Source organism: Beta vulgaris, chromosome 5 (genome assembly GCF_026745355.1).
Source record: "Beta vulgaris subsp. vulgaris cultivar EL10 chromosome 5, EL10.2, whole genome shotgun sequence".
NCBI lineage: Eukaryota > Viridiplantae > Streptophyta > Magnoliopsida > Caryophyllales > Amaranthaceae > Beta > Beta vulgaris.
In genome coordinates, this window is record NC_079206.1 from 29,756,965 (window position 1) to 29,781,894 (window position 24,930).

Consider the following 24,930-nt stretch of genomic DNA (forward strand, 5'->3'; position numbering starts at 1 on the left):
AAATAATATATTACTAGGATTACCAACCTTTATCGGTTGTTTGCATTTTGTGTGGTATATTTTATTGCACAATTGAGACGGTTTTTTTTTTCATGGCAGATAATAGTTCTATTCATGGATTTCACTTAACATTTCTAAGTGCTATTCTAATTGTACATTTATGAGGATCATTATTAACTCATCTAACTCATTTTTTTTTCTTATAAATATAGAGTAAGAAGCATGTGGTATTGAGCAAGAACATAAGTAAACAAAGTATGTACCTTGATTCAAAGTGTAGTATTCAGAATATGAGAATGTTGAAATGTTACAAGCAAGTCGGGAACACCAATGTGTTTTTTGAGCTTATGTTTGAAATTGATTTTTTTTAAAGAGGTACCTTTGATTTTTGTATTGTTCAATTCAACTTTATTTTTGTACATTTCTTGTTTCAATGTCTTATTTTGTTAAGGTAAGTTTTTAATTTTTATTATTTTGGTCAAACATAGTTGTGCAATTTACTTTGAGTGTGTTGCTAATTAAAGCCAATTTATTGAAACAAATAAGTTTTTGCAATGTAGAAAGGTTTAAATGTCAAATTTTTGAAATGTAGTAATATTTATGTGTGAAGAAGGTAATTAAGTATACTCCAAAGAAGACACCATTGTTGTTACTTAACTTACAAATAAAAATATGGTTTTTTCACCAGATACTCCCTGTGGTTTTTCAAAATTCATGGGGTACCCCTAATTTTTAAAAAATGCACAAGGTACCCTTACTTTAGGGGGTAAAATGTATGAAATGCCCTTAATGAGTAACAGTGTCAAGTTTCCATTAATCATTAGGGTTAACTAACCTAATAGAACCCTAATTAACTAACTAAACCCTAACTTCTAACCCTACGCTAACCCTACGCTAACCCTATAACTTCAAAATCTAACCCCACCACACAACCACCACCACCACCAACTCCCCCTCCCTCACCCCTTGCAGCAGCCCCACCACCCAACCACCACCACCACCACCTCCCCCTCTCTCACCCCTTGCAACAACCCCACCACCCAACCACCACCACCACCACCACCTCCACTCCCCCTCCCTCACCCCTTGCAGCAGCCCCACCACCCAACCACCACCACCACCTCCCTTCTCCCTCCCTCACCCCCTACAACAGCCCCATCACCCAACCACTACCACCACCTCCCCTCCCCCTCCCTCACCCCTAGCATCCCCACCACCCAACCACCACCACCACCTCCCCTCCTTCACCCCCTACAACAACCCCCTCCCCCGTCGATTTCCCCCACCCACCCCCACCCACGCAGCAGCCCCTGTTGATTTCCCCACTCTCCCCCGGAACCTACCTCCCCAGCCCACCGTAAAACCACCCTCCTCAAAACTTCACCCCGCACCAAACCTTCACCACTGCATGACCTACCACCGCTCATCACCGTCGATTTTTCGAAATCATTTCCGAAATTAGTTTTTGAAAACAAGGATATCAATGATGAAGGAGGAGAGGGGAATTCGACGAGGGTGGGGGTGGGGAAATTCGACGGGGTGGGGGGGGGCTGCGTGGGTGGGGGTATGGTGGTGGTTAAGGTAGGGGTTAGGTGTTAAGAGGTTAGGATTAGGGCTTAAGGGTTAGGGTTAGAGGATTAATTAGGATTAGAGGATTAATTAGGGTTAATGATTAACAAAAACTTAACACCGTTAGTCATTAAAGACATTTTATGTATTTTATGAAAATAATAAAAATACCTGATGTATTTTAAAAAAAATTAGAAATACTCCATGAATTTTGATAAAGTAGAGGGGTACCTGGTGAAAAAACCGATAAAAATAAAATAAAGGGGGATTCATGCAAATTCCGACTCCTAAATACATACACTGCTTGGTCGCTTGCCAATTTCCCGCCATTCACCTCGTCTCTCCCTCCTTTTGCTCCATTCACTTCGTCTCTCTTTCTCTCTTCAACTTCATCTTGTTCATCAGTTGAGAATATGTTGTGGGTAGACAAATACCGACCCAAAAGCCTAGACAAGGTTATAATCCATGAGGATACCGCCCAAAATCTCAAGAAACTCGTAAATTTGCTTCCCCCCATTCGTCTTTCTTTGTTTTTGCCGTTTCATTCAACTCTCTAATCGCAATTATACAGTTTCTTTTTGCCAATTTTATAATGCTTTTTTTTGTCAGGTAACGGAGCAAGATTGTCCACATTTGCTGTTTTATGGACCTTCTGGTTCTGGCAAGAAAGCCCTAATCGTCGCCGTTCTTAGGGAGATGTTTGGCCCTAGTGCTGAAAAGGTCTCTTTTTATATACTCCACTACAACCCTTTTTTTTGTTGGTCTTTTTTATATTCTCATCTTCACTAGGGTGTAAATGATACTAGAAAACTCGCGAGCTACTCGAGATCAACTCGGTCAAAGCTCGACTGGAGTTGATTCGCATGGAACTCGAGCTTGACTCGAGATGTTGGTGAGTCGAGTTGAGCAACTCGATACTCTATTCTAAAACTCGTGAGAAGCTCGAATACTCAATCATCAATAGCAAATTGCCTAAATTCAACATTTTTCAACATGTTTCAACCTTATTGTTGCTTTTAATATGAGACATTTGCAAGCTACTCGAAATATACTCGGTCAATGCTCTAACTTGGTCAAAACTCGACCGTGTCAATGCTCGACTCAAACTCTCTCTCGAATACTCAATCATCAATAGCAAATTGCCTTAATTCAACATGTTTCAACCTTATTGTTGATTTTAATATGAGACATTTGCAAGCTACTCGAAATATACTCGGTCAATGCTCTAACTTGGTCAAAACTTGACCGTGTCAATGCTCGACTCAAACTCGACTCGAAATGCTAATGAGTTGAATCGAGCTAGCTCACACTCGAACTCAACTCGCATCATTGACACCCCTAATATGTAGTTTTGCCTAATTTAGAACCATCTTGTACATTTTTATATCTATTATAAAAAGTAGTACATTTAATTATCTAAGTGAAGTATATATTGTAACTAAAAACATTATTTTAAAAAAAAATACTAAAAACATTACGGTGATAAGATAGTAAGATACCTAAAATCTGTTGAGATGATGGATTTTTATATACTACTTTTTTCTATACAAATATACTATCTTATATATGTAATATTATTCTTGTCGAATATACCACCAAAAATTGTTGTGAACATTGTTCTGATTTAGACAATTCTCATCTCATGGAATTATAAATCTGGTACTAAGAAATTTTTATTTTGTTGACTCACATTGTGAGAATTTCCTTGTGTTTTTTGCCTTTTCAGGTCAAGGTAGAGAACAAAGGATGGAAGGTTGATGTAAGTCTTGTTATGTTTTTCTTTACTATTGGATGTAACCGTTTTTAGTTCTCCCTTTAGCTATGCATTATTTGATGTTTCAAAATTTGAATTTAGGGAAATAAGGTGTTAGGAGCATGGATTTTAATTAAGGCTGTTATGTCATGCAAAGGCCGTTGTGTTAAGGAACTTCAATTTGTGTTTCTGAAAAGTCGTTTCATAACGCGATTTTAGAATCACGTTGAATTGAGCTTGAATGTAGGAAGCTAAGCTTTTGGGCTTGTTTGTACTTGCTATGTTAATACTTGTCCAATCAAGTTTTACAAAGAATTATCTTTTTAGCATCTGTGGTGTGAGAGTTTGTTTATCTCAATCGTAAACCTGTCAATAGGGAAGAGTCTTTTGAGGGGCTCTACCTGGTTGATACAGTATAACTTAATTTAAGTTAAGTCTTAAGTGTTATACAATTTTTTTTTAACTCTGATAGTTTCTGGATGCACATGGATCACATAATGTAGATAAGTCAGTCACTTTGATCAATAATCTACTTACGGGTAAATTTTTTGGGAAGACAATACTAATCAGATGTTTTATGTCTTAACTTGAATAACTATGAGAAGACAAACGGTGATGTTACTGGACTTTGTGTATCTTTTCATTTCTTCTTGCACTTTGAGCGAGAGATTAGTAGCCAAAAGACGATAATCTTTACTAATTTTATCCTTACGACTTTTGTGTATATAACGCAGGCTGGGACTAGAACGATTGAAATTGAACTTACTACTCTATCTAGCACACATCATGTGGAGCTGAACCCAAGTGATGCTGGTTTTCAAGATAGATATATTGTTCAAGAGATAATAAAGGAGATGGCTAGGAACCGACCAATTGATACTAAAGGAAAGCGGGGATTCAAGGGTAAGAAATTTTCCTATTGCTCTGATGCTACATGAGGTATGTTGTGCTAGTGTGTCTGTCAAAGAAAAAATCTACATTTTAAATGTGAATGTTTATGTGTTTTGAGTGTGTCTGTTAGCTATTCATAAATTATTGGTGTACTTCCTAACCTGCGCATTGGGATGTCTGAGTACGGTCCCTATAGTATTTCCTTGACAGACTTCTTATCCCCAGAACTGCTTACTAAATTTTGGTATCCTTCTCTAGAAGCTTTTGATCTGATCAAAATGAAATAAAAGTTCTCAAAATCTGACTTGCATGAGCTGTGAAGGGATATAACCCTCAAACATAAGCTTCATGAGTCATACTAGGCTATCTGACCTGTGATTTCAAGTACAAATTGACCGAAAATCATGTTTGCTTATCTAGTTCTTGAGGAAACTAGATCTGTTACTTGGAGCAAAAACAATCAGGAGGGAAAACTTGTGTTGAGAATATTCTTCTGGATAAACTCATGTTAGATTTTTGGTATAGTCCCAATCATAGGTCATTGGTGTTTTATGTAGGCTTGAAGCATCTATGTCTTGTCATTAACTTATTATGTTCCTCATTTTGTTATTCTTCTTCTTCTGATCTTGTTTTCCTTTTTCTCTGACTTTGTATCTCTGGACAGCTGGACTACAATGAATTTATTGTGCTGCCAAAAATAGACATGCTGCTAAGTTTCATCTTTCTATTGGCTATGTGCTGTATTGAGTAAATATAAAATTCCAATGATTACCCTGAAACAGAGTTGAGACTTGAGACTCAGGAGTATGGACACTCTTGACCTTTTTCCTTTTTTGTTGGTGCAGTGCATAACACTTTTGCAAACTTTCCGCAACATGGCAAATTTTTAAATGTCAAATTCTCTTTCAAAAAAAAAAAAAAAAATTCCTTGGTGATATCTTGAAGATTTTGCTAAAGTATGGGGTATCCCATGAAAATTCTCAATAAATTCACAAAATTTCTTCTAACTCACTATTGTCAACTGGTTTTAATATAATTCAAAAGTATGACATATATGGCTCTCAAAAGTTTTTATCGTTTAGGTTTTTCTAGAAACTCCTTAACCAATTAATCAATGATTTGCTTAACTATAAACCCTTGTCCCATACTCGCAGTTACATATGAAGGATAAGTATTCCTATGACAGTATGACTATAATTTGGAAAATTATAATTTCATTTTGTCCGAAATTTTAATATTATGTTCTTTTATTTAGCAAAAAAATAATTCAATATAGTTCAATCATCACAAAAATGTAAAATCCCCTGATATATTGATAAATCTGTAAATATAAAGAGGATACTATTGTTTGTTGGAAAAGATATTTTTTTTGTCCTTGCTTGTTTGAGATGATATTTTTTAGTAATAGGTTATTCTATGCTTTGTATTATTTTTCTCTATGTATACTTCTGTATATAGTGAATGATATTGATATTTAATCTGCTTGCCTCACTATAGTCCAACTTTTCACATGGCTTGCTTATAGAAGCATGGACTTGGTAAATTTAGAGACCTGAGCATTTGGGATTTCTGTCACTGTTTTATGGATTGTGAGAGGTAACTTTCAAGCAAGTACTAGTCATAATCCAATCATGTGGTGCAAATGTGATGTGCAATGTCATTGCCAAGTAGGGGTTACCAGGGTAGGAATAGGATACAGGTTGTATTCGGGTTTGGTTAATTTCGGGTCGGGTCGGTTTATTTCAGGTTTTGGTCCTATATTGGGTGGTTTTTTTTGGTGAAAATAGGTCTTGGCTCGGGGTATCTTGGACCGGATAATCGGGTACTAGTCATTTTTGCGAGCTCTGAAAGTGGTTTCATGTTTTTTGTCCATTTCAATGAACTTGCGGTTGTCCCCTTTGTGAAAGAGAGAATTTATGATTATATATAGGCTTCTAGTTGATTTTGCCAATAAGTATGTTTAGTATCTTACCTAATTTCATCGTGTTGTGAATTTTACTGTATATCACGTCAAGGTGGAGAAGAAAGAACATTGATGCATATGGTGCATTCCTATAATACACGGGGAAAGGAATTTCTTATTGTCCATTTTCATTTAACTTGTGCGAGAAAATTGATGATTATATTTAGACTTCTAGTTATCTATGGATACTTCCTAATGCAATTATATATTATCTTCTTGATATTTATCCCTTTCTTCATCACAAAAAAAGGAATGTCCTTCCTGGTTTTGGTCTCTCACTATATTATTCTGGTTGTCTTTGCGTCTAATGGTTTTTGTGTTTTGTGCTCTAGTCTTATATCCGATATTGTTGCAGAAATATAAGTCTTATTGGATTGTGAAAGCAAATTGAGGATTAGTTGGTATACTGATGGACCATTTTTGACCATATTTTAAAATACAGTGTTGGTACTTAATGAAGTTGATAAACTCTCCAAAGAAGCTCAACATTCATTGCGAAGAACTATGGAGAAATATAGTTCATCCTGTCGGCTTATTCTGTGCTGCAATAGTTCTTCAAAGGTTACTGAAGCAGTACGATCTCGTTGTCTCAATGTGCGGATTAATGCTCCTAAGAACGAAGAGGTATAATTTTGTTTTGTTTTATTTAGCTTTCAAATTTTTACAACATATGAACTAAAATAAATTGTAATCATGTTGTAGAATAAGATTGAACTAAAGTATTATCTCAAAATATTTCAAGAAGGTGTAATTTTCTAAAACAATAGGTATCCTACCCATATCAAACTCATTTATATTCGATTGATCATAACCTATTGCATATTACTTTTATTAATTCTAATTATTTCTGGGAGACTGAAGCTCCAAGGTGGTTCTAATGGAGACCAAAGTAGCTTGCTTGTTCCAAACTGACAAGAGGAGCGACAGAGAAATAATGGCATTTTGTGTTCTCGAGTAGAGCTCTTTTATCTAATAGAAATTCCCTGCCCCCTTTTCTTTTGCTGAGATCTGATTTTCCTCCCCTTCTAACTGAATTACATGGTGTACCGTGTAACAATAGGAAGAGCTTCTTCAGCTACATGCTTCATCCCCCTTTCAACTGAAGTACATCGTGTTTGGTGTAGCAATAGTCAGTTACATGCTTCATATATCTAAGATTTTTTTTGAACTTCTCTCTTATCAAATGCCTTTGGGAAATGAATTTATCTGGTAACCAGCAAGGCTCAAGTAATGTATATCTTTGTATCGTTAAATGTTTCTATATTTCGTACTCAGTCGCATCCAATTCACCATATGTCAGTGCTCTGTGTATCTATTTTCATACCCCATATCTAATCACACCATGTACCATGTAAAATTGGTCTATTGGTTAGGAATCTTTAGAGGATGTTGCTTGCTGTGCATTGCAAGTTGGGAGTTTGCCCCTGTACTATACTGAGTAACATGGTTTTAGGGTTAATAAAATGTAGTAGTTGTACTAGTAGTAGTCACTATGCTGCTTTTAGGTTGATTTTGTAGTGCATTCATTTAGGAAATTAAAATTCAGTTAGCTTTTGGAAGCCTCTTCATCATGTTACTTGCTTTTGTATGGGGTAACATATTTGCTTCCTAGTGAGTTACGGTTTTTAAGATTTCCTGTTCTCTTAGATTTTTTTTTTGTTGGGTCATGTTGCTCTGCGCTTATTGTTGCATCAATCAATCATGCCAAAAACTTGCTTCACTCAGTAAGGGATGGTACTGGATAGGGCAAAGATGGATGGGATGTCTGTTCTCTTGCTTATACAGTATTAGGTTTATTTTTCAGTGTATTTCATGGTGTAAAGTTGTAAACAAAGGAAAATTTTCAAGTTTTGATGTGATTTGACACCTTTGAGGCTTTGATATTCAAAATATCTTTGCAGATTGTCAAGGTATTGGAGTTTATAGGGAAGAAGGAAAGCTTGCAACTTCCCCCTGGATTTACTGCTCGTGTGGCTGCAAAATCCAACCGGAGTCTCAGAAGAGCTATTCTACTGTTTGAGACTTGCCGTGTCCAACAGTTAAGTACTGGAATATATTTGGTGGGATGCTGCTATGCGTATTAGTAATTGATCCATTTCCATGTTATTTTTTTATAATTTTCCCAGCACCAATTCATTTCATTTGTTATGGCTGTAGGTATCCTTTTACGAATAGCCAGGTGATACCCCCTATGGACTGGGAGGAATATGTCTTGGAGATTGCATCTGATATTATGAAGGAGCAGAGCCCTAAAAGGTTCTTCATCCTGAATACTTCTAAGTCTGCTCTCGTTGTGCAGATTACATGTACCTACTGTCTTGGTTCCTTCATAGCAGATTATTTTGCCAGAATTGTGTGATCTACTGGAGTTAGACTCTACTATATTGTAGTTAGTTACTTAGGCGGTTTAGAGATTGATGCAAAATGCAAGTAAACTGAATAATTTGGTGCTCTTATAGCAGTTCTGTTGATCTGGCTCGTGTCGCTCCCTTATAACCACCTTGCAGACATTGAGCCACCTCATTCATTTGGAATTTTAACACTTACTCTTGGTGAAGAGTTTATATATACACAAACTTGCACAAAGGAAGAATTTACAAACTAGTGAGGAAAGACCTGGAAGCATGAGTTTGAAGGTAATCAAGAACACAGCTCTATTTCACAAAGAACTTGACTAGAGAAGCAACTCTTGCTGTTCTTCTTTAAGCATAAAATCTTGTAACAGCTAAAGTAACTTAGTGCTTGCCTTTCCCTTTGCCTTCCTGATCTTACACGAGAGGTCTGTGAGTGCTCCACCCATTTTTCTTAACTTTTTGTCTTTTACACAAGCATAAAATCTTGTAACAGCTAAAGTAGCTTAGTGCTTGCCTTTCCCTTTGCCTTCCTGATCTTACACGAGAGGTCTGTGAGTGCTCCACCCATTTTTCTTAACTTTTTGTCTTTTACACAAATAGGTTTGTGCGTGTTTTTCTCTCTTTCATGATCCCACCCATTGTTAACCGGAATGGAATGCAATACGGTTCGCAGACAGGAATCGGAGAGCTACCAATGGTGAACCCGGGACAATTGGGTATTATATATTAACCCTGCCAAAAATGAAATCAGACACAAATTTAAATGGGCAGTGGATAATGGGAGTAATAAAAAGTTTAACTTCCTGGGGCTGTTGGTAAGCAATAAAGAATTGGGAGTTGGTTGGTCACATACTCATATATTCTTATCAAGAAAGAGATGCGTGAATAAAGTAAAAATAATAAGAAAAAAGAGCTGGCCAGATATATTTTCTCTCTCCTGCATTAGTTATTTGTTCTCTCTCTTCCTCTCTCCTTTCTCGGTTGTGAAATTTTTTCTCTTCTCTCCCTATATTTCCCGATGCCAGTGAACAACAGCCCAAGTGCATATCTAGGGTTTTCTGTCTTTGAAAGTTGAAGAAAGAGGGATAGTTGAGGTCAATGAACCGGGACGACGGATTTGGGTTGCTGTTTGGGGGTCTTTGTTGCGTTCGAGGTTAACAATGATCCCACCCCTAACCTCTTATTGCTTCTTCATGACGTCTTGTAGACAATTTGCAGGTGGGTTGACCTTTCCATTTCTTGTTCTGCTGTGTTCATCTCCTTTTTCTCATTTGTCTTCTGTTCTTTTAGCAGTCTTCTAGGTTCATCATTCAAACTCATGTCTCCATTGTTTCCCTTTCTTCTTTGCTGGTGATGGCTTCAAGAGCTCAATAACGAATGCCATTATTTCAGGCTGCGAGCTATCATTAAACCAGTAGCGGCTTCCAATACGAGGAATTTCGCCTCTGATTTTGCCTTTAACTAAGGAGCATGCTTAAATCTGGTTAAATATGTTTCGGTTGCAAGTTGAATGTAGTGATTTATAAGATCATAATCTAAAGGAGACTGGTCAGAGGAGACGAGATAGAGGAAGGGAAACATCATTAACTTTGCTTGCAAAGAAGAGCTATGGGAGGCATGGGGATTCTTATAGAAGCCGGAGATGTCCTGGGTGTTTACTGTTGACATAGTAAACGGGAAGAAGGATTGCCCTAATTTACAGGGAATATTTTTTGTTTTAAATTTGCATTTGAGAGGGTGGATCTATTTACATAGTAAATAACGTAAAAAGATGGAATGTCTCCTTATTTCATATCAGTGCCTATATCTCCCTTCTGCACAGGTTGACGCTTAGGTGCTGAAACCCAAGGTACTGCTGCCTAAGTGCTTATAATGGCTTGGGTGAGGCATTTTCAGTGAGGTGGACTCGTTGCACACTGAGTTGTGAGGCACTGCTTTATAGTACTAATTGAATTAAATTCCAAACCTTTAGATGTAATCTCTTTTGACTAACAAATTAATCGCAAAGGGAATTACAATTATGAAATTTCCAGATCTAGGGTTCTAATATCAGAACCATCTGCAAAGTTAAAACTGCAATTGACTACGAAGCTTTGCAATTATTGGAGCTTTTTTGAGGAGTGTAGGGCGAGCAAGCACTTTCTGACCCTAGTGCCAGAGTACATTCTCCTATATAGTAACTGAAAATATATTTTAGTTAAATAAGGGTGGCTATATGGTGAAGGTGAAGTTATAACCTGTTTTTATACAAAGACTCAGTAACTTTAGAAAAGTGCGCCTCACTAGGTACCCTGTTTCCTTAGTGAACCTTGAATCATTTTGAACATTGGGCTCCCTTGGAGGTGTTAGGACATATTTTTCTCCATATGTTAGTGTATCTTCATTCGTCATTCTCTTTTACTTTGTCAGTAGCTGATATTAGTTGGTTTCATGAGCTGGTAGCTATATTTGATTCCATTGATCATTTTGATGAATGCATTCCGGACATTAGTTGTTTGCATGTGCAACACGAGTTTAAAGTATTTCAGACCAACATATTATCAAATAAAGGCTTAAAGGGATATCCGAATTGGTTTTACTATCCGCTTTCTCAGAAATGTGGCCAGGGCTCGATTCGGATGGCCTTCAACTTTATCAAAGGCGGTCCTTACCACTTCCATCGAAAAGTACCTTAGCTTTTCGAAGTTTTGAAAGTGGTGTTTCACTGATTGTTTGTGACCTAACTTGCTGCTTGCAGCGTTAGTTGACAAATTGGAAAATTCTACATCATCATCATGGTTTAGTATTCCCCAAAACTTGATTTTAACACCTTTATCTTGTTATTTTGTGAAGAAACAAGAGCTGTGTAACATTTTGGCCACTAAAATATATGAATTCATTGTAGATGTGAATTCAATAGCATCGATTTGCTTAAGAGCTTTAATCATAGACTATAAAGCTGCTTTGGTAAAGCTTAGTCTCAGGCAACCTATCTTTTTAGCCGTGTTCGTGTTACATACTCCCTCCCGTTCTACGCACTTGCAATTTTAAAAGTCAAAGTTAGTTAATATAATGAAAAATATAGTCATGTAGGATCTTGTTAGATTTTTTGGAATACTGTAATTTATTGACTTCTCATAATTTAAACTAATATGCTATTAAAGAAATAATTGGTCAAGATTCTGCATTGGAGATTGCAATGTCTGAGTGAGTAGAACTTCAGAAAACACAGGGAGTACCATGTAATTTTTTCGTGAATACCAAACATTATTCCAATGCCACTATAGGGGCTCCAACCCATGGTAGGGGGTAAGTGCAGCCTAATGTTTGCAGCCTTGCCCCTGAGTAACAGAGAGGCTATTGTAACTAATCCTTAATCCAAGATTGTAGCAACTGTCAAACTGTCAGCTCCTTCACTTTGAGAAAGAATAATTGAACAATTTGATGAGCTTTTTGATCTTATCTATGAAAATCCAAATCCAAAGAAGAATGAAGCTTTCATTAGAAATGGACACTTTTGGTATTATCGTACTTGATCTTTAAACATCAAATTCTGGCAGAAAGAATGAAATTAATTTCTGATATAATATCTGTATGTCCTTTTCCTGGACTAAAAACACAAGTAAGCTTTGTTCTTTTGGGAAATTAATGAGTTAATGTATTTGTCCTTGACTCAGTGATCTGCCTGTGAGGATTCTGACGTGTTCTACGTTGCTGCTTAGTTGCCTCAGCTTTCAGTTTCTTGAAAAGAACGGGCCGTGTTAAATTCATTATTAAAGCTGCAGTTACACATTATAATCTGCAAATCATGATCTTACAATGTTAACTTTTTTTTACAGGCTCTTTCAGGTTCGAGGGAAGTTGTATGAGCTACTAGTTAATTGTATACCTCCAGAAATCATACTGAAGGTAGGTGACGTAAAATCATTCACTGCTATCACCTTCCACTCCTTGTTGATTGTGACGTATCTTTCCCCTTACAATGAATTTCAGAGGCTTCTTTCTGAGTTATTGAAGAAATTGGATGCGGAATTAAAACATGAAGTTTCCCATTGGGCTGCCTATTATGTAAGTCCTGCATTTCGAGTGCTAATTTGCTTTGTTACTTGTTTGCCATAAATTGTTGTCTGATGTGTTATCTGCATTGAGTTACTTCTCCATCTACCAATGCATTCTTTGTCTTTCATGTGGCATTTGCAAGTAAGTTAAGCATATTTCCTCTTATACATGATGCTTTATCAAAATTTTGAATGCTTCAAATCTTTTATTGAAATGTCTTGCGTTCTATCTTATAATTATTGACAAAAGTGTTATAGCTTTCCCAAGAGGTCTGCTCTGTGATTCTGCTTTTTCTTCGTGTAAGGGTATTAGGGAAGATGGAGGAGATTTAAAAATTTTCAGACCTTTTCTGGAGTTCATAAGATCGCAAAGCAAACTAAATACCCTGTCAGATTTATAGCCTAGTTTTGACATTCCTTGTCCTTGTGAATTGCATTCAATAGTGTTTTGCTGATCTTATAGATTACATGCACGTTAAAAGGGTTTTAAGTTCCAATTCCAATCAGTTTATATAGTGTCGGATCTTTTGTTTGAGCCGTTACTCTAGCGTCTTCTATTATTCTCTCTCTCTCTCCTTTCAAGGGAGGGGGGTGTTAATGGCCCGTACAAGTTAGGTTGATTTTGAAGAACGCATTGGGAAGCATCATATTGAATGCTTCTTCTGGCAGCTTTGAACAGTCTTGGGAAGGAACACAAACAAGTATTTTTATACAGAGTTCAAGACATGCATGAAATGTCACCAAGTCTTTTGGCTATTAGAGGTAAGAGTGCTCAAGGTTCTGAGTCTAACAAAGAAAGTGATGATCACCTCTGTTATATATACACAATTGTTGGATTTGGTATATGTCCAAATAATCAATGAGGTTTAAGTTCGTTCTATATATATACCAGATGTTGTAATAGACCCAATGATTAGGCCAGCCCAATTAAGGCCACCTGTGACTCTCACTAACTCTAGGGGCCATGTCAGAAAGAAGGACCCTGGGGGAAATCTAGCAGCTCCTGAATCTGTGACGTGACAGAGGAATAACGGAAAGGAAGCTAGGTGGCATGCTGTGGTTTGTTACCAATGATTGAGGAAAGAGCAGAGAAGTTTCTTAAGAGAGAGAATAGTACTTCATCAGTAGTATAAATAGAAAATAGTAATCAAGAGGAATATTTATCCAGAAATTATTCTTTATTTACTTATTTGGAGTGTGGGAGTCACTCGAATACCTCTTGTATCTTTTCTTGTTTTCAGTAATTCCAGAATTATCTCTCTTTCTCTCTGTGAAATTGTTAGTCCATTTTATTATTGTCCATTATCAGTGCTTGGGGATATTTGGAGTGTGGAAAGGGTTATTTACCATAACCAGGGGCTAGGGAGTTCCTTTACAGATTTTGGGTTGCAGAGTGAAAATTCAAAATTATGTTTATTGAGGATAGCTAGGTACAAAATCAAGACGGGTTCCAGAAATGGATAAGTGGAAAACTAGCAATAAGGAAGTGATAGTCACCCCTGTTTTATATACTCAATTATTGGATTTGGTATATGTCCAAATAATCAATGAGGTTAAAGTAAGTTCTATATATATACCAGATGCGGGTTTTGGTACATAGAGTAAAAATTCAAAATTATGCATATTGTGGATAGCTAGGTACATAATTGAGACGGGTTCCGGAAACGGATAAGTCGCAAACTAGCAATACTATAGAACAAGGAAACATCTAACGGAAAATATAAATATATAATATATATATATATATATATATATATATACATGTGTATGTATATTTATGCATATACATGTGTATATATATATATATATATATGTATATACATGTGTGTGTGTGTGTGTGTATATATATATATATTATGTGTGTGTGGGAGGGTAAGTTCGTATGAGAACCACCCTTATATAAATATGTTTTTAGAAAACAAGCCCACAAAATTTTAGTCTTTTAGACTTTTTTATTACTCCCCATGAATCAGGGCTACAGCCTCAGTCAACATCTAGCTCCGATCCTCCATATTGGGACAATCCCAGTTAAGATTCTAAGGCCTCAAACAACCCACTCCATCACCCAAGAGGAGATGCAAGAGGAAACTCCGGCAACCACTCCACAGCCACATAAGAGGCAGTAGATCTGAACTAGATCGGACCACCACGCCACTCATTCCAGCGAGAGAAGACTTTGGTGACCACCAACTTTAGTAGCATATGAAGTCCACAAGTGCGTTAGATATAGTAGTTCTCTTCCCACTCTTCTTTTATGATTTTAATTGGGTTGGAAATGTGCTGAACGAATCTGTTTTTTACAACCCATTTCGGAAACTGATTATGATGTTTGCAGGTGCTTCTTGGCATAACCTGTTTCTCGCAATTTATGTGCTTCATAGGAGGGCAATATTTTCCCATATCTTATCCTTCGAATATCTGGAGGATAAATGAGGGCATATACTCTTTATGTCCGTTCCTCTATATTCTTATTAAGGAAGCATTTCCAATGGTCATGAATATCAAAGTTTGAAATTCTTTCTATTTTGAAAACTAACCATCAAAATGCTTCTAGTGTTTGAGTGTCAATTTCGTTATCTGATTCTTATGCTCATGAGGAAGCTAATGTTGGATAATGTTGCACATTGTTGGGGAGGTGTTCGTGACATGTATGTGATCTTAATGAAACTGATGGAACCTGAATCAATGTGAAAGAGGTTCTTTCGATTTGTAAGTGGATAAACAAATCGGTGAGGTTGCATTGTGTCGAATCACTTTCTAGAATTCGGCTGTGTGTCAGTGATTAAATGGGTATAGTGAATGTAATCTCTTGAATGCTAAGACTTGTTCATAATTTACAGCTATGGAGTCAGGTTCTCCTGCATGTAGGGGTGTAAGCGGACTACGAAAAGTCCAGAGTCCAATCCAGTCCAGTCCAAACTTGTCGGACTGGACTGGATTGAAAATTTTTCGGACTGGACTCGGACCCAAATTTTCGAGTCCAAATATTTTTGGACTAGATTTGGACTCATCCCTTTGGAGTCCAATAAGTCCAGTCCAGTCCAAAAATATTCTTATATATAATATATATTTAATACATGTATAATGTATATATTAAAAAAATTGATACTATTTTTAAAATTTTGGAGTTTTCAACCTTCCCTCTCTAAATATTTCAACTAGCGCCAGACAATTTTACTTGGCGCTAGACTATTGCACTTAGCTCCATTTGTTAAATAATTAAGTAAATTATACTAGCAGTACTGCAGTAGTAGGCTAGTAGCCGACTAATTCTATCTCACTTCAGTCGTCAGTCCTTACTACTCACTTCCTCTTACTCTTCATTTTCTTTCTACCTCGTTGTCTCGACTCTCGCATTCTCTATTTCTCCCTCAGATTAATTCTTAGTCTTTCTGCTTCCTCTCAACTTAGATCAAGGTAAGCATCTAATTCAACTTTTTATTCATAGTATTTTACTTTAATTTAAGCTTTCAATCTAATTTGTGGATATTGATAATTAAATCATGTCAAATGCTCAAGCATCTCAAAAAACGTTGTGAATCATTGAATCTAAATTGGGAAAATAGATATAATAATCGGACTGGACTGGACTGGATTCGGACTCAAGAAAAAATTATCGGACTGGATTGGACTGGACTCAAAAAATATTTGGATCGGACTTGGACTCAATTTCTCGAGTCCAAAAAACTTTGGACTGGATTTGGATTTGGTAAAGTCCAATCCAGTCCAATCGACTTACACCCCTACCTGCATGCGGCCTTGTATATAATAAAATCTCATCTTGAAATGTCCAGATTTTTTATCTGTATTGTACCTAAAACACGTAACTAGGTGTTTACTCCTGAAATGTGATTTAGAGCTACCACAAGTAATTTAACTACTTGTGAAACTTGGCTTTGGACACGCATGATATGATTTGAGTGCTCTGGATGACTTTCAGGCTCCTGGTCTTCAAGAGCATGGGTTTGGACTTTGATGTCCATGACTCCATTCTAACCTTGTCTATTTTCCTCCGTAATACCCCACATTTTTTACCATCCAAAAAAGTATCATCAAAAACATCAAAGGACAACAATGGCAGCCTTTATTAGGATTCTTAATGTGTTGCTTTCCTTTTCTAATTGTTCTGAGGAGCACATATTTTCTGTTTTTGCAGGAACATCGGATGCGTCTTGGGCAGAAGGCCATATTCCATCTTGAAGGTATGGTGGAATTTAAATGAGTTTATATTATTTATTTAGTTTCTTTATCTGAATTTGTGTACCTTCCCAGTCCATTTTTTATGGGAGGGGGTCTATCCATAAATTAATACATGTAAGATGTTATAACCAACAACTTGCCATGTTAAAGCGAAGTTTTTTTTTTGGGCATCTTCCCCCTTGTAATTAAATTATTTATGCATCATCTGCTTGTTCCAGATTCCTATTACAACATAATGGATAGGGTTCTCGTTGTTCACTTTTCTGGAATTTGATATGCCAGAATATATATCTTAAAATCTTTGTTGCAGAGAGTTTTTGTAACCTTAAGGGGATCTTTTATTGTTTGTCTGGCATGGGGTTAAAATTTGGTCATAATATCATATGGTCTCCGAATCATTCTAATATATTGCCGTATATTAGATTACGAAATAAGTAGAGGTATGAAGTGAGAACGTGTGGGACCCCTGTCTGGGTATTGTTTTGCCTCCTTCCTGCTTCATGTTGATTCCACATTCTGCAATTAGAAAGAAAGAAAAGACAGAAGTGGAAGCTGTTGTTTTAATATCAAGCGCTTTACCGCTCCCTTCTCCCTAACCATCATCACCATTACTGAACTACCTAGATGACTTGTGGTCTTCCGCATCCCTTCTAAAACATCGTTCATTCTGTGTCTTCAACTTCTGGAACAGCTGCCTTATGCCCCTCCCAGATCACTTGCGCAGATTCCTCTCCTCTCTGATAGCCACAGGATATTGTCTTCTTCCATGGAAACTTCAGCCTCCTATTCCTCTCATTAACCTCGTGCCTCCATTGCATCCTCCACCCACCAAAACACCCTAGACACAGGCACTCTCACAGTTGCCGTAGCGTCCACCCCCTTGTCCGGATCTAACTGCTGAGGTTCTGGATCTTGAGCCTCCTTCCTAGAGTAACCATCTATGGTTCCAGTCTAGCTATCACATATTTATGAGTTAAGACGGCAGCAAACAAATGTGATGTGCTTGGAAAGAAACCATGAGGGTGTTGATTGATGGCATCAGAGAGGGTAAGTGAGAACAGATGACATGAATTGGGGAGAGAGAAGGGGGCAGGGGCTGAGATTTTGGGGATGAAGGGCGATGAGTGGAGGCACGTGGTAGCTGTGATTATGAGGATGAGGTAGATCAAGAGGTGGTGGAAGGGTGGCTGAGATGGTGATGACTGGGAAGAGGAAGACAATGCTCCCATGTGGAAACCAAAGAAATGAAGTTTGTGTGTGTGTGTGTGTTGGGGGGGAGGGGGGGATAAAATCTTACTTTATTTCCGAAAATCGAAGGGGTTGGGTAATTATGTAAAGGCTGATTGCTTTGTGTCGGGCCTGTCGGCCATTTCAAAAGGATTTATTGACATGCTGCTATTCTAAAACTTTTCCATGAGTCCATGACATCTAGTTTAAATCTACATTCAACATCCATTGTACTTGTCTAATATTATGTATCATTAGCCATTAAAGTGTATCATCAACCTCGTTACATGATACCCTGGAACTTTCATGTAAGAAAGTGTAGACTTGTGTTCTAGACATTTCAAATGTTTAGAATCTCTCGTCTGTTCAGCGTAATAATATGGTGACAACAAGTGTTCTAAGCATAATACTGAAAACATAGGCAAGAACACTTGCATGAAAATGTAGTGGAACCTTTCTGATTTGCCATTATACATAGTAACGACCTTCATGCGTGATGTACAAACTCTCAAGATGCCTACTCTATAGCATAGAGACTGTTACCACAATTGTGTTTGTGACTGCAACTGCAAATCTATTTTTCTTTGTTTTGGTTCATTATTTAAAACAAACCAATCATATAACTGAAGGTTTCTTTTTCATTCTCAATCCTGATACTTGAAGTGAACTAAACAAGCCTTACTGTTAAGATTTGTTGAAGTAATGCTTGATAGCAAAGCTTAAATTCTCCTCCATGAATAAAATTTCAAATGTGAATCTAAAAGTGAAATATCTGTTACTTATGCTGGATAAAGTAAAAATTTGACATCTTGTAATTTGCAATCTATTAAATTTTTCTCTTGAAAAATGTACAGCGTTTGTGGCCAAGTTCATGAGCATTTACAAGGCTTTCTTAATTGCAACTTTTGGTTGAATGTGAACTGGATGTCTTGGATTGGATGCTTCTCCTACTGCAACGAACTCGCCTCTCCTTGCTCCCCGTTACCTCCCATGAAGACTACTTTCTATTTTCTTTTTGTTTGGCTCTTTTTTGGGGAAAGGAAAGAGAATTAGTGTGCTTCTGCAAATGCGACAAACTGTGGCCGCCAGAGTTTCCTTAACTTTTCCTTTTCTTTCTTTTTGATGTTGCGGCTTTTGTTTTTTCGTTTTTTCGTTTTTAGGGGACGGGTGGAGCTTCAGAATGATGTATATTTGTAGCATATTATGACTGTTATTTGGTGTGGATGATATGAAACACAGAAGCCTGTGCTTATTCTCATATCTTTGCTACACACATTCATCATGAAGGCTTATTCATTGGCGATGAGAAGCAGGTCTAGTTCTTTTGCAGGTTTTCAGAAATGAGAAGGTTATTCTCACTTTTTACATTATTCACTTACTGCTCATTTCCTTGGTCACTTTTCTCCCCAATGAACCTATCTCATCTTTCCTTCTTCATAGGTCTCCAGTTTCACAATCAATGACCATTGTTGGTTGGTGGGGTATTAAAAACTCATTATGTATTTTGCACCAGAATCATGATTCCGGATATCCGATCCCAACAATTTTTGCTGAAAGGATAAAATTTGTCAATGATTAACGAGCTTTAACTTCGTATTTAAACTTACAATTAGGCGAATGTGTATTATTTTATTCAATGATTTTAACATGAGCCTCGAAGATTAAACTTTCATTTGGAAGTATGTTGATGGAAATAATAACCGAAGATGCCTTAAATGACAACAAAGAGATGGTTGATTGATGATTACTCTGAATATCATAACTTGAACAAATAATTTGCAAAATGGTACTGACACAGTTGATATGTAAATTTGGCCATCATCAGTGAAGGCTAACATGATGACGTCTCTCCCATGGTTAACATAGAGATATTCAAATTTATTCACCTGAATATGATGATTGAAATTATTCAAGAACTCATCTGAACTATGCCAAAAGAGAAAGCCTTGGTAACCAACTGTTTGAGTCCAAAAAAGACTAACACTCAAAAAGTTACACATTGGTATCATTATAACCTGGTATTGGTATCACATTGTTATCAGGATTGGTACCAAGCAACCTTACTTTGGTATCAAAATTTTCGGACAATGGTACCAATCTAACCTAGCATGGTACTAAACAACACGTGCGTGAAATTTCCAAGGCTTAAAATGACCAAATTGCCCCTGTTTGAGTCTCCTAAGAGACTCAAACGGTTGGTTGCCTAGACAAACTCATGCCAAAAGTAAGACAGAAGATAGTGTTTAGAGCTAGGAAGGATAATGAGCAAAATGATTCTTGTGAAGTATTTATGAGGGCATAAAAAGAAAGCCGAAAGCAACTGAAAAACGAAAAAAAATGCATCTCTAGGTGCTTGCCCAAGATTCTCATGCAAAATCGATCAAACGGACATGAAAGTTGTAGGGTCAAAAAGTAGACATTATTTTTAAAAGCTTGAAACATCATCTGCAGCCTTGGGTGAATCTCCACGATTGAGCACAAGCTTGTAAATCTCCTTCCTCCAATACGCCCACGACAGCAAAGGAATGGCCAGACATGTAAATCACCTAATTCGTCTTGGCATTTAAACTCCAACAATCCTCCATTAATGTGAAAAGAAACAACAAATAAATTTTAAGCGATAAAACGACTACTCCATGCTTAAGTGCTAGTGTCGAAAGAATTAAACTGACATATAATAAAGAGTTAGTATTGTGTCGGACTCGTCCGACCATAATCTTTGGTCGGACGACTTTTAGGTGGTTTCAATTTTTTTTCAGTTAGTCTTAATTTTTTTTCAGTTAGTCTTCATTTTTTTTCAGTTAGTCTTCGTTTTTTTTCAGTTAGTCTTAATTTGTTTTCAGTTAGTCTTCATTTTTTTTCAGTTAGTCTAAATGAAAGTAAGTTACCTCTAAATGAAAGTAACTTAGGTCTAACTGAAAGTAACTTAGGTCTAAATGAAAGTAACTTAGGTCATTTTTTTTCAAATAGTCTTCATTTTTTTTAGGTAGTCTTCATTTTTTTTCAGTTAGTCTTCTTTTTTTTTTTTTTTTCAGTTGGTTTCAAATTTTTTTTTAAACACCAACTGAAACATATAAAACACCAACTGAAAGAAATAAAGAACTAACTGAAAGAAATAAAGAACTAACTGAAAGAATAAAAAGACCAACTGAAAGAAATAAAAAACGAACTGAAAGAATACAAAAATTAACTGAAACAATACAAAAACCAACTGAAAGAAAAAAAGAACTAACTGAAAGATTATAAGCATTAATTGAAAAAATGTCAAAAAAGCATAATACCTTTCTTAAACCACCGGAATCCCTAACTCTACATATACTTCATATTAGTAGTACAAAATGAATGATTTCAAGCAACAGAAAGTAAAATCTAAGTTAAGTTCAAGCAATCCTCAAATGCTGTTGCTGATTCCCTTGCCAAACAAGGCCTTCATAGAAGATCTGATTTTCTGGCGTGACTCTAGTCTTCTTTTCTCCTCCTTGATGTACTAGGTTAGAGTTTTTTTTCTTCTGTGGGCTCTGATATGAATGTAGGGATTAGAGTACTGATTGATATTTTGTAATTGGTAATGTAATGTGAACTATTGTAACCCAGTAATGAGAAGAGATCTTGAAATCATCAAAAAAAAAAAAAAGTTCAAGCAGCTCTTGGGTTGAACCAAGCCAAATATCTCCCCAACTGCATTATTGCAATATGATTGAGCTTTTTGAAACTCCGGCAAACGACGACTTCGCCGGAGTTCGAGGTTCATCGCCAGAGATTCCGTCAGAAAAATGAGAGAACTTTACGCGCGAAATCGAGAGGGGAAATTGGTGATATTGAGGTGGTCAGAGGAGAGAGAAAGGAGGTGTGCTAGTTTTAAGAAGCAATTTTTGGGGCCTTGTAGTGGTAATGGCAACAATAGTACAGAGCGGGGAGAAGAAGAAGAGAAAAGAGAAAGTGGCGCGTAACGAGTTTGAGTTTTGGGCTCAGCCCGTCTGACAGTATGTATTGGTCAGACGGTCTGACCCAATACTTTCACTATAATAAAATGGGGTGTTCAATGAGTGAGAAAGGGGAAGGGATCTTGAACTCTTAGACAAGAGAAAGGACATGATGACACACCATGGCATAATACCAAGCCACGAGTTTTATGGGCCGGATGGGCTGGTCTGGTGGCCATTTTGCTCGGCTCGACAGTCTAGTCTACACTTTTCCGGTTTAAGAGGCTGGTTTGGCGGGTCATGAATATGATGGGTTGGATCGGGTTAGCGATTTTAAAACAACATCTTTGAACAAATAATTAAGCATGAGTCAATGAGTAATATTAGTAATATATTAATGTATATATTATATAATCTTGTCGTTTACAATTTTTGTTATCATAATATTAAATATTTTACATAGATAGTAATTTATATAAATATAATAACTCCCTTCATTTATTTTTAATGGTTACACTTTGAGTTTTGACACTATTCACAAATTTATTTTTGCATATCATTTGTGATTAATGGGTAACAAAAGATATAATTGTGTAAGATCTTGTTTGATTCATCTCGCGTACATTTGGATTATCAACTTTTTATAATTGTTTTATTATGCAAATTTAGAGATATTAATGTTCAAACATTTCTATTGACAAGCGTGAAAAAGTAAAGTGTAACCATTAAAAAATAAGCAAGGAGTAGTAACCTCATGATCGGTAACATTTTTTTTTTATCATTACATCTTACTCATTACTATTTATATTCTCACAGTAATTTAAATAGAAACGATTATAAATATTAACCTTTTATGGGTTTGGGTTGGTCTAGTCCATGGGCTGGGCTAGATTATATGCTGGGTTCTTGGCGGTTTTGCGGCTGGCTTGAACGGTTTTGCTAGCAGGCTTTCATGGACTGATTTAAAAAAAAATCAGCTTGTGACCCAATCAACAATTTCACGATTTTTATGGTTCTACACCGAATTATTCACGAACCTGACCCGCACGATCCATGAGGCGGGTTGGGCTGGATTGACCAGCACTGGCCACCCGTAGCTATAACAATATACTAATAAGTAATGAATGCAGATAATTGACTCCCACAAACTTTGGGATGCCAATAAGTGCTTATGATAAATTATTCACCTTCTTTTGTAAGAAGAAGCCAACCCTCCACAACGTAGGTGTTCTCATCAAGTTCACACAACATAGACCACCCAAAGAAAGGGATATGAGTCCAAAACACATGAATCAACCTAAAAATAAAAAACAAAAAATAAGACAAAGCCTGAAGGATCATCATTGGTCAACTAATTCCCAAGCAATTGTGATACTATCATACTAGTATGGAATAAGAATTAAGACAAAAACTTGTCGTAGACATGCATAGACATGAATTTACAAAGAATAATTCACCAAAACTATATAATCCAAAAATTGAAAAAAAAAAAAATTGTACTGTATTCTACTCTACCAAAGAAACCTACCAAACAAAAGGACAAAATTATGGCACAGTAAACGTTAACAACCACTTTATCCAACCAATCAAACCACAGAGTTCTAAATTTGCAAAGGATTTTTCCCGCCTATGTCATAAGATATAGGTTAAAGAATTTTAAGATTTCACTAAAAGAATATACCCGCTCTATTTCATTTTAATCTACACACTTTGACATTTTATACTATTCATAAATTACACTTTGACCCTCGTTTGTAATTTATACATGAATAAAAACATAGTCACGTGGGATCTTGTTAGATTCATCTTAGTATGTGTGTTTATTAATATGTATTTTTTATGATTTTTACAAATACAAAACTAAAGATATATGTCCTCAAAGTTTTGCATTGGCATGCGTGAAAAGTGTTGGTGTGTAGATTAAAATGAAACGGATGGAGTATAATACAAGATTCTATATGAAGATAATAAATAAAGATAGATACTTAAGCGAGAGATAATCATGTAAGATTTTTTAGTTAGGTTGAGTTTCGAAATGATTTTTTTTTTTTATAATGATATCTCATATAAGATTTTTAACGCTCTTAACCTACGCCTTGTGGCATAGGTTAGAAAAATCCATTTGAATATAGCAAGCTTGAAAGATTTTCAGCCGGAAGATTATTAAAGGAAATATTGACTAACATTAGCTCTATAACTATAAGTATTAACAAGGGAGTAAAACCAAGAATGTCTTGGCCTAGCGGTTAAGATTGAGATGTTGTGAATGATATGTCACAGGTTTGAATCCTCCCTCCACTTATTTGTACTTTGTACTGCTTTCGTGGCTCATATGGATGAAAAAAAAACAAGGGAGCCAATTAAACCCATAAAATATCAAATTGGCACGGCCATACACGATTGTCTAAATCATGATCATGATCTAATCTCTATATTTTTTAAAATATATGATCTCCTATATCTTGCAGATATATTTCTTTTATTATTCACTGTCTTTGTATCGATTGTGTATGCTATCTCTTGGTGCTATACTACTATTCAGGCTCGGCCCTGTGCCGGTCCAAAGTGGGACTCAGCACAGGGCCTCATAATTAGAGGAGGCCTCAATTTTTTTTTTTAAAATTATTAAATTGGTCAGCTCAAATTTCTCTCTCCTTTATCTATCTCTCACTACTTTTTCTGTGACTTTCTCAAGTCTCAATCACTGTACTTTTTCTCTCTCCTCTTTTTTTCCCATTTTAAATTTCATTCTGTCTCATACTAAAATAGTACTCAGTAGCACTACACACCTAACTTTCTCTCTCTTCTTTCCTCTCTAAGCAAGAATCAAGAACTAGAACTCAAAATCAAAACCCTAACCTCCATTGTTATGCCATTCATTTTCTACCATAGACGAATTACTATTGAAGCTACATTTCTTTAGGTATTCTTTGCGCTACAATCATACGCTTGTTGATTGTGAATTTGTGATTCTCACGCACTTTCACCTCTGTTTTTGAATTTTTCACTTTAA

General features: G+C 36.4%; 1 protein-coding gene across 1 annotated transcript; it reads left to right on the plus strand.

The window, feature by feature from the left end:
• The first annotated feature begins 1,872 nt into the window (after positions 1-1,872).
• Positions 1,873-19,252, plus strand: LOC104908347 (replication factor C subunit 3). The gene is made up of 11 exons (XM_010697454.4): positions 1,873-2,066; positions 2,179-2,289; positions 3,296-3,328; positions 4,057-4,225; positions 6,619-6,800; positions 8,078-8,214; positions 8,334-8,432; positions 12,349-12,418; positions 12,503-12,577; positions 16,724-16,769; positions 18,849-19,252. The coding sequence occupies exons 1-11, from the start codon at positions 1,983-1,985 to the stop codon at positions 18,905-18,907; spliced, it is 1,065 nt and encodes a 354-aa protein (XP_010695756.1). The 5' UTR covers positions 1,873-1,982; the 3' UTR covers positions 18,908-19,252.
• Positions 19,253-24,930: the final 5,678 nt, after the last annotated feature.